Source organism: Phoenix dactylifera, chromosome 2 (assembly GCF_051530095.1).
Source record: "Phoenix dactylifera cultivar Ajwa chromosome 2, Ajwa_hap1_PhDact_Kaust_v1.1, whole genome shotgun sequence".
NCBI lineage: Eukaryota > Viridiplantae > Streptophyta > Magnoliopsida > Arecales > Arecaceae > Phoenix > Phoenix dactylifera.
Window position 1 is genome coordinate 40,418,360 of NC_143191.1, and position 9,870 is coordinate 40,428,229.

Here is a 9,870-nt window from a genome sequence, read left to right on the forward strand (position 1 = left end):
CACTTATTGAAATCTTCTAGGAAAAGAAGTAGGTCCAAATCCAATAGTTGTTGATGTTTTGAAGGTCGTACCCAGCACAAGCAATTCAAAATTACATAATTTTCATGGATCATAGCATGCTACAATCATGTCATATGAAATTGGACCTGGGACTTTATGCAGCACTAGATAATGGTACTGAGGAAAGCTATTTATGTAAATATAATTTACATGGAAGTTTTTCAAGAAACTTTCTTTATTACAAATATCAGTCTATCAACATGCAAAAGGCTACCTGAATAACTGATAAGCAGCTATTATTTAATAGCATGCTTGCCAATAATTTAGACACCTGTAGCTTTTTTCAGAGGGAAGCACCTTTAACGATTTTTTTCCTAGTAGTCTTGTTACTCTTGTATGGGTAGCCATGGTAAATGATGGGTAAATGGAGTACACTTTTGTTAAATAGACCTGAAACCAACCCATACCTCAGTCAACTTAGAGTTGGCCTATACTGGCAATAATTTAATAGCAATAAATTGTAAAGCATCTAAATTATAAGCAATGACATCATATAGCAATAATTTAATGGCTTATTTGGTTGATAAAAGTTCATGATTATCCAGTGAAATCAACAATAAATTGGAGACTGTTATGGCTATGGTAATGAATAGTCAATGTCACATGTTTGGTTTTTTTTATTATTTGCTGGCAAAGTAATAAATTTCAGTATTGATTTCACCTTGGTAAAAGACAAGCTTTTGTAAGATACTTACTAAAAAGTTAATACTTAAATCCAAGTGTTTATGATCTTATTAATGTTTCCAGAACTTACCTGTAAGTAGAGAAGCAAATTTCAGAAAATTTCAGTGATACTGATCGTCTGATCCTTTCAGCTACAAAATAAGAGGAAAGAGAAGGATGAATAAATACAGAGACCTAGTTCTGAAGCAATTTTCTAATTGCTTTTATTGATCCAAATGATACCAATAGCAATCTCCATCCAATAACTTCATCTTCCAATGAATCAAACCACCAGTTTGCTTCTACAACTGCTCACAATTTTAAAAAAAAAATATAAAAAACTTATCAGCTCCTTGGCTAAGGCTCCAATCCTGCAGCACTCACTACTATAGGAGTTCTCACGTAGTGCTTCCCATCAGACCATATTAGCCCTCCAAAAACATAATCCGTAGACGCATGACCTTTCTTAACCTTCAAAGTAACCTCAAACTTTTTCTCTTCCCCTATCTTGTCATATGTTAAGCTTGTTGGATTCACGGACACTGAAATACCTCTTGGTTCTCTGACACGGACGATGTATGTGCCTGGCGATCCGACATTCTTCATTGCGCGGGTCACAGTGATGGATCCAGAGAGATCAGGGATGGTGATTGAAGGGTAGTTCAAATCTTCAAGCTTTGGGGGTTTAGAGGGGCATGAGAAAGAGTCAATGCTGAATATTGCTATCTGGGTGGAGTTGTAGCCTAGAGCACATAAGAAGTTCAAATAATCATTTGTTGTTAAATCATAGACCAAGCCAGGATCCATAGCACGGTTTGGTTGCACATGACCAGATCCATAGCTAAATGGTGTAGCCTTAACATAGGATGAATTTAACACGGGCTCGTCCATGTTGTCCTGAGTTCTTGCTGCAAATTAATAGAAGGAAAAAGAGAGAGAGAGAGAGAGAAACAAAAACAGGTAAGAATTATAATTCATTCACAGAATATTTTCCAAATCATAGATTGTGTTACCACAAATGAAAAAACAAAAAAATATCAAAGTTGTGAATCTTTTGTGAGTAGGATGAGACTATGAGTGAGGAACAAAAATCATGAAATTTGATTCTCTGGTTAGAACTTTCCAATTTCACGATCATGATCATATATTACAATTGTAGCACATATTTTACAAAAGAAATAAATTCCCTGAAAATAGAAAAAAAAAGTTGAATTAATAAAGCTCATGAATTTCATACCAGTGGTCATGATTGCTGATTTTATTGCTGAAGGACTCCAATCAGGGTGGAGACTTTTGAGGAGGCCCACGACACCAGATATATGAGGACATGACATGGAAGTGCCAGAATCTGAGTTGAAGGCAACACGTCGGGTATCGAAAGCTAGACCAGTTGGTCCAGCAGCTCCTGTGTAGGCAGCAAGAACACTAACCCCTGGTGCAGTGATATCAGGCTGAAAGGTGCAGCGATATCAGGCAGCAAGCAAGAAGTTAAATCGATGAATTAGAAGAACTCAGATGAGCTAAAGAAAGAAATGATAGAATTTTTTGTAAACCTTTAGGATTTCAGCATTGACAGTGTTTGGCCCCTGAGATGAGAAAGCTGCCATGAATGGTGCTGGTTTCGTGTCAAGCTGTGTTATTGGGGTTGTAATGTAACCAAGTGGTGACCTGACAGAAAATTGTCATGGTCAGAGAATTATAGTGCATATTTGTTTGACATTTGAGTGACAATTTGTGAGTGTTTGTAAAGGAAATAATAATATCATATATTTACAGTTTGGTCCAAGTTAATGTAAATGAACATATGCATGCAATGCACAAGATGGCCAGCAATACATCCACTTATTAAAGGGTGATTATTACATTGCGTGTTTAACAGTATCATAATCACAAATAATTAGGGAGACAACAACAACCAAAAACTAAGGCGTTACTTGATAAACTGCTAGTTTTTCATTTCTCTATAGGTTGATTGGCGAAATATTGAATCATGTGTGAATTCTCAGATAATGACTTCACCGGTAGAAAGCTAATTCATTAATGTTCTGTATAATTCTGTGATCTACATCCTTGCACAGCAGAGCACAGAACATATCTGTGACTATAAGCAGGAAATAAATTGGAGACAGCTTACTTGGTCGACTTGAGGTATGAGAAGAGAGAAAAGCCATCATTATAAGTGATATGGGTTGCTGGGAGGAGGTGAGCATCGGCGATGATTTCATTTCCGGAGCTCTGATCATTGACGAGGACCATCCCGCTGCCACCAGCCTGCAGAACGGCTTCACCCTTCTCCACTCTTGCAGTAATTCCACGGAGACAGACGACTATCTTCCCTCTAACCTTTTCAGGGTCGAGCGAACCCAGGTAACACAACTCACTGCAGAATTAAAGAGAGAGCAAATTTGTTCCTCTGTTAAAATCATCAAGGTTTATCTGCTGCTTGGTTGACAAGAACTCAATAGTCCTTACATAACTGCTTCAAGTTGTAGGTTTGCCACAACCTGTTTTGGTCTTCATTAAGAATTTCACCTAGTATTCTAATAAGAGCAAGATCGATAGTACGATGTAATACGATACAGTATGCATATTATCAAATTAAGTGATAATTGCAGAACTTACATGATAATTAATTATGATTACGATATCTAACAAGTCTTCCGTAATGGGATTCTTTTATAGCTATGCTTGAGAATAGACTGCTTCAACATACCAGTTGATATTGCACCAGAGAATTTTACGAGAAAGTTAATGGTGGCATGGAAATAAGTTGGTTCTTACGCATCATGCGCGGAGGCATTTGAAGCTCTGGCTTCTTTGGAGCTTATCATTGGATAAAGCTCGTTTCCTGGCAGGCCTTTCTGAGAAAGGCTCTCTCCCTGTAAAGATAAAAAGAAGAATTGGTCAGAGAAATATAGTCGACAGATATCACAATACGTAAATCCTCGTAGTATATAAAAGTAATCTACGAGCATATAGCCGAAATAAGGTAGAAAAAATACCAAAAAAATTCCGAGAGAATAAGAAAATTAATTGTAAATATGTTTCTTTTGAGAATGAGGGGGGATTAAAACTTTATAAACGCCGGTCCGAGAACCTTAATGCTTTTGTTGTTGAAGTTGATGTAGGCTGGAAACTCCCTGTCCATGGTGCTTGCGCCTACTGTAATTATCCATGGTGCGGTGTTGGAGACGGAACCTGGGCGCGGGCCGGAGTTGCCGGCCGAGCAGACCACGGTGATCCCATTCTTGACGGCATGGAACGACCCGATCGCTAGGCCGTCGAGAAAGTAGTCGGTGGGATCCCCGCCAAGGGACACCGAGAGCACGTCCACCCCGTCGTGTATCGCTGCATCGAAGGCGGCGATGATGTCGGCGTCGAAGCACTCGCTCCCATTGATGGGCGGCCAACAGACCTTGTAGGCCGCGACGCGGGCCCGCGGGGAGCCGCCTTTGGCCGTGCCGTTGCCGTAGCCCAAGATGTTGGCGCCGGGCACGAACCCACCGCCGGCGGTCGAGAGGGTGTGGGTCCCATGACCCACTTCGTCCCGCGGCGTTTCGAAGGTGGCGTTGAGCGGGCCGGCCGCGGATGCGTAGCCCTTGTTGTAGTACCGTGCACCGATCAGCTTCCTGCGTGCCACAAAATAAGATCCATCATCAAATCAGAGGATTGATATATTAATAAAGCTTAATCACTCCCACAGGTAAAGATAAGAATGGCAATGCTAGCTAGATTATCTATTTAATAATAGAGTTAAGTCTGAATTTAAATTTTTAATTTGTTTAATAAATAGATCGAGTTTCTATTGACAAATTTTTGGTCTAATCCAATCCAATTGCCATCTTTTTTTTTTTTTTTTTAGTAAAGGTTGCTGGTGCACTGTCCAATACCAGAATCTTAAAATTTATATAAAAAAAAGGGAGATGAGGTGTAATGGCCAGTTACATAGCCGAAGATGAGATTATTATAATTAGGTTGGCATGTTATAGTTTAGCAAATTATCATCCACCCCACCCCCCACCCCCTAAAAAAAAGATAAATTTTAAGTGGAGAGATTTGTGGATCTCAACTCAAAGGTGGTATTTGGTTTTAATGGTTGAAGAAGCCTCGGCTTTTGCGCTAGTTAGTTGGCTAAATTTCTTCCCATGGACTGAAATTTGGAAGGATCCGGTCTCCCTTAGCTGGCACCCCCACCGGCGCTGAACCCAAAAGGTTGAATGCAGATGGTATTTCTCTGAATATATAATACATTGGGGTGAACTCTCCTTCAAATCAAGTTTTTTAGAGCATATTTTCTTTCAGAACCTTTTTTGGATTGTGAGTGCTCTAAAAGAAGACAATACATGGACTTCACTGCATGGGAAAAGACATGTTTGCAAATGGAATGTGTGAATACTCCATTATAAAAGTTGATAGCATTGGAGAACTTTATTCTGTAAAGTAGAAAAGTTGTTCGAGGACCACCAATAACTATGAAGAGTTAAAGTCCTAACTCGTCAGTTAAAAAGTGCATAGAATTTTAAATAATTAACTTATATGCAAGGGTAGAATTATTCACTTGTCCTACCAAAATCAAGTTTTTGTTAGGCATGGAAAAATATATTTTATGGAACAAGTTTATGTCCTTGGGCAAATTGAAGTTGTCAGGGTAGAACCGTCACCACTTATCTCTACAAAAAATACTAGTGTACTAGAAATTTAAACTTGTGATAGAAATGTAACCCTTTTACGAAAATATATGATTCAGTACCCTTAGAAGAGACGAAAGCTATCAAACTAATTTATAGATGCACATAATTCCAGACAAATTCAGCAAAATTTTCCAAGTAGCATGATGTCAACAGCATACAACCAAACAAGGAAGCCCGCTGTCCACTGTGTCCAAATAATCACACGACTCGCAAGTTAGTCATTGGTGGAATGCAAGGATTTAATGAAGGCTTCGTACTAGATGGATGGGTAACTAGAAACACAAGTTCGAATGCATCTATCATAAAAAAGGGAGTGCCTTGGAAATATTTTTTTCAAGAGGTGCGAGGGGGGCAGGGAATAGACCTGTTGCATGAAAAGCTCTTATCTTCTCCAATCTGGCAGATTCCCTTCCACTTGGATGGAACTGGCCCCATGCCATCATCCTTGAAGCTCTCAGACTCTGGCCACACACCTACACATCCACAGTGCACAAAAGAAAAGGGTTCAGATAATTTAACTTGAGGATGAAAAAAAGGAACCCAAGTGAAGAAAATATAGAACATGTAGTCTTGGTCAATGGTCCCTGTCCATCAAGAACATTTAATCAGTGGATCCTTCTGAGGAAGGCACATATGTTGAAGTCAAAGAGCAGCCACCATCATCTTAATTGAATAGTTGGGGCATGTGCACTTTGGAATTTGGATTGATAGTTCCAAAGGGGTTCAGATATGATCTAAACTAAAATACACGGAGGAGCCATTAACATCAGGAGCATAGACTACTAGAATGAGCACTAAAAGTCAAATGCATTGCTTTAGTGCAATGAGATAAGCCAAGCGCAAACAAACAAAATATGTATAGTTTCCCGAGGTTCTAAAAAGTGACAGAGAAGAAGATTTGATCAGGAAAACCAGGCATTCAGTTGGAAAACAAACAAAGGGACAAATACTAGTGGAAACTTTGTGAGAGGTAAAAGAACTCATGAGGTTGATGTTTACTGAAAGGAACTTGGGGATGCAATCAGTTTTGTCTTTGTAATAAAGGTATGAAGCTGAAGGGAGAGCAGAAGGCAGTACCGGTGTCGAGGTTCCCAATAATGATGTCCTCGCCGAATCTTGCCTTCGTCCATAACGATTCCTTTGGAACTCTGCCATCCCTCTCGAGGCGAAGAAAATCCCACGACCGAGTTGTGTGAAGTTTGTACCCTCTGTTTGGAAACGCAGAGACGACTCCAGGATACTCTGCAAGAAGAGAACGCAATCAGAACAGAAGAAAGAAGGAAACAGAGGAGAACAGGGGAAGCTAAAATTATATAAAAGAAGAGGAGTCTCACTTGAGATCTCCATTGCCTCTTCTTCTTCAAGATTCGCTGCGAAGCCATTGATATACCGTGTGTAGGAGTAAAACAAAGCATCTTGGGCCTTCTCCTTACTATGTTCGATTTAAAAACAATCAAGTAATTAGAGAGTTTATAAACAATTTAAAAAAGGTAGACAAATTGAAGGAAACTTTGGAGAAGCGCTTACTTCCCCAAGACTGATGCCAAGAGCTCATGGTGAGAGTCTCTCACTCGCTTGGAGACATGCCAAGAAACCTCTTCGCCGTTGTGAGAATGACCTCCAAGGTACACAACATAAGACTGCACCCAAAAAGGTGGGGAAAAAAAAAAAAACCCAGATATAAGAAAACCAGATCGGACTTGGAATCGAAATACAGAGCAACGCATTAAGAGGCCAAATTCACAGAATAAATGCTAAGGAAACTAATCGAACTTCGGAATGGAAAAGGAGGGTGGCATTCAAAAGCCTTGCCTTTTTGGCAGCAAAGGTGGGTCTTTGGAGAAGAATTGAGAAGAGGAAGGCCAAAAGAAGAGCAGCAGAACTCCTCGCGATCCCCATCTCTCCTCTTGTGACCTCCGGAGAGAAGTCTATCTAACAGCGTAATCTGGTTACCGCAGCCGGCTCAAAGCTCGAACTTCTATTTTAACTCCTTCTGTGGATAAACTATGATCTTCGCATAAATCTTATCAGATCCAAGTAGTTAAAACCGCAAAGCTTCCATCAAGGGATTCTTGGATTTGCCAGTTGCTAACACTGTTATTTTATTTTTAGTAATCTATTTTGTTCGACGGATGTCAGGGGGTGCCATGGAATGGGTCACCCAGCCCAAGCAGCCATGGTTGAAACTAAAGGCTTATGTTGGGTCATCAAAGACCTTATGATTTATCAAAAGAGGAAGAAGAAGAAGAAGAAGAAAAACCGTGTCGCCATCTGGAATAGGACTTGGCACCACAATCCATCTCGTTGACGTTGCAACTTAGGTCTGATTTGATCGAGGTACAGTTTTTTTTTTTTTTTTTTGATGATAAAGGGAGGCATAGGCCACCCAGAAATTTATTGCAAGATACGGACTGGATTTACAGTGTTTGTGTTGTGGGTCACTTGAGGATGTGGTCCCAACTACGTATAGAGCTTGAGCCAGAAAATTTGATCGAGTTACAGCTTAACCTAACCACTAGAAGTGTCTACGAGCTAACACGAGCTTGAGCCAGGCTGTTTAATTTCGACTCGACAAGGATAGCTCGTCTAAAAATCTAGTAAGAAGTAAAGATTTCTGGAGTCTTTAATATTTGTACTTTGAGCTGCTCATGAATAACTTGCTTGTTTGACGATATAATCAGCTACAAGTGCCATATTGGGATTTTATGATTGAACAATATTTGACCTGGCTTGTTTGTAAAGTTTTAAGTTGATCCAAGTCAAGTTGGTTGTATTCAGTTGGGTTCGAGGCTCTAGTATTGGATGAAACTAATATAAGATAGCCAAAAGCTTGGTAGTGATGAAGAAATTTTTTATTTAAAAATGTGAAAAGGTAAGGAGGGGGTTGCTACCATATAAAATGATTTTTGATTTTATATGGAATTGCAAGGTATAATTTTATAACATTAAATATTTGGTTGTGCTATGAGTTTTGTGAAAAACTGCAGGTCATAAAATTAAGAACATCAATTTCCAATAGAATTTTTTAAATCATGCTTCATTACAAAGTCAACAAATATGGACAGTTTATAATTAATTTCTTGAAACAATTTTTCTTTTCCATGAAAACTTCCAATCTTTTCTTTTTCTTTTCCATAAAAGTCCTTGCAATCAAACATACTCTTCTTGAACGCGATCTATGACATCCAAGTACCTAGTTAAAATGTGGAAATTCAAAAGTTTAAACTCAAGTGTTGAAACTAAAATCTCCAAATGGAACTCAAGACAGACTCGAGTTAAATACCCTCATGAATTGCGTTTAATTCTTTTGGGTTATGAATTTATGCTGATTTTTTGAGATTGGATTGTTTTGGGTAGCTCCACAAGCTCTCGACGGTGCAAGTTGAGATTGGATTAGTGCTCGGCAGCTACAGCATTACGAGACTTTTTACATGTCTACATCATGACAGCTCAAATCTTAAAGAGAGTCATATTCAAGTTGATCAATCCTAGGCTGCAAATCTTAATGTCTCTATTTCGTGTGACCCATTTATTGCCTAAATCTTTGCAAGTTCGCTTCCACTCTATGGGGTCTTCCTATTCCCCTCAAAGTCAAGTGCTTTCTCTGGTTGTGTTGGAGGCACAGATTGAATACAAGGGAGGCCCTTGGTAGAAAGGTTGGCAAATATCTAGGTGGCTGTGCAATCTGCGGTTGTACACTGGAATCAATGGATCATCTATATTCTAGCTACCCTTCTTCTCATCGATTTCGAAGGCTCTTTGCACCTCCTTCCGAATGCTTCATCCACAATCATCTTTTAGATTCTTGTGTCTTGACCGGATACGACAAAGATTTCCTAAATGGACTCAGCAAATGATACTGATGCTTTTGGCTGCTTTAGGATGGATGTGCTAAAAAGGTCGAAATGTAAATTTTTTCTTCAGAAATCTTCTTTTTTTTGTCCTCGGTTGCCTTCGAAGTGAGATTCGTCCTCCTGGTATCACTGTGACACTAGCGCAATATCGATACAGTACGGTATGAAATTTTATTGACATACCGAGTGTTGATATACCACCTATAGCAGATACCGGTACTAAACCGGTACAGTATGGTATGCTCCTGATTTGGGCTGGTATGGAATATCATGCTCCGAAGCGTTGCATCTTCTTGATAGTTGGCCCATATTCTGCAATTAAGGTTCGGAGGGTTTGGGAATTTCTATTGCATAATCGTATCTCTTTCCCCTGAAATTTCAGTTTATATCGATTTTCTGGACTGCAAATGGTATATTGTATTAAAGAAAGTAGGGTTCTGCTTCAGCAGCTGCGGATGGAATAGAGCATCTTTTCTTTGTCTCAATCACCTGAAATCCTTAGTGTTGCTGGTGGTCCAAACCGAGAACGATTGACACGACGGTGTGAACGGGATTCCGTCTGAGTTGCCTTGGTTGGTGTTGGTTGCGCTCCACCTTCCACC

General features: G+C 39.5%; 1 protein-coding gene across 1 annotated transcript; it reads right to left on the bottom strand.

Moving 5' to 3' along the window:
* Nucleotides 1–764: 764 nt before the first annotated feature.
* Nucleotides 765–7,755, bottom strand: LOC103710673 (subtilisin-like protease SBT5.3). Its single transcript, XM_008796527.6, has 11 exons — nt 7,227–7,755; nt 6,942–7,054; nt 6,749–6,846; nt 6,492–6,656; nt 5,779–5,887; nt 3,821–4,352; nt 3,505–3,602; nt 2,858–3,103; nt 2,277–2,391; nt 1,961–2,174; nt 765–1,631 (listed from the first exon to the last, which is right to left on the bottom strand). Exons 1-11 carry the CDS (start codon nt 7,311–7,313, stop codon nt 1,081–1,083), a joined length of 2,328 nt encoding a protein of 775 aa, XP_008794749.3. The 5' UTR covers nt 7,314–7,755; the 3' UTR covers nt 765–1,080.
* Nucleotides 7,756–9,870: the final 2,115 nt, after the last annotated feature.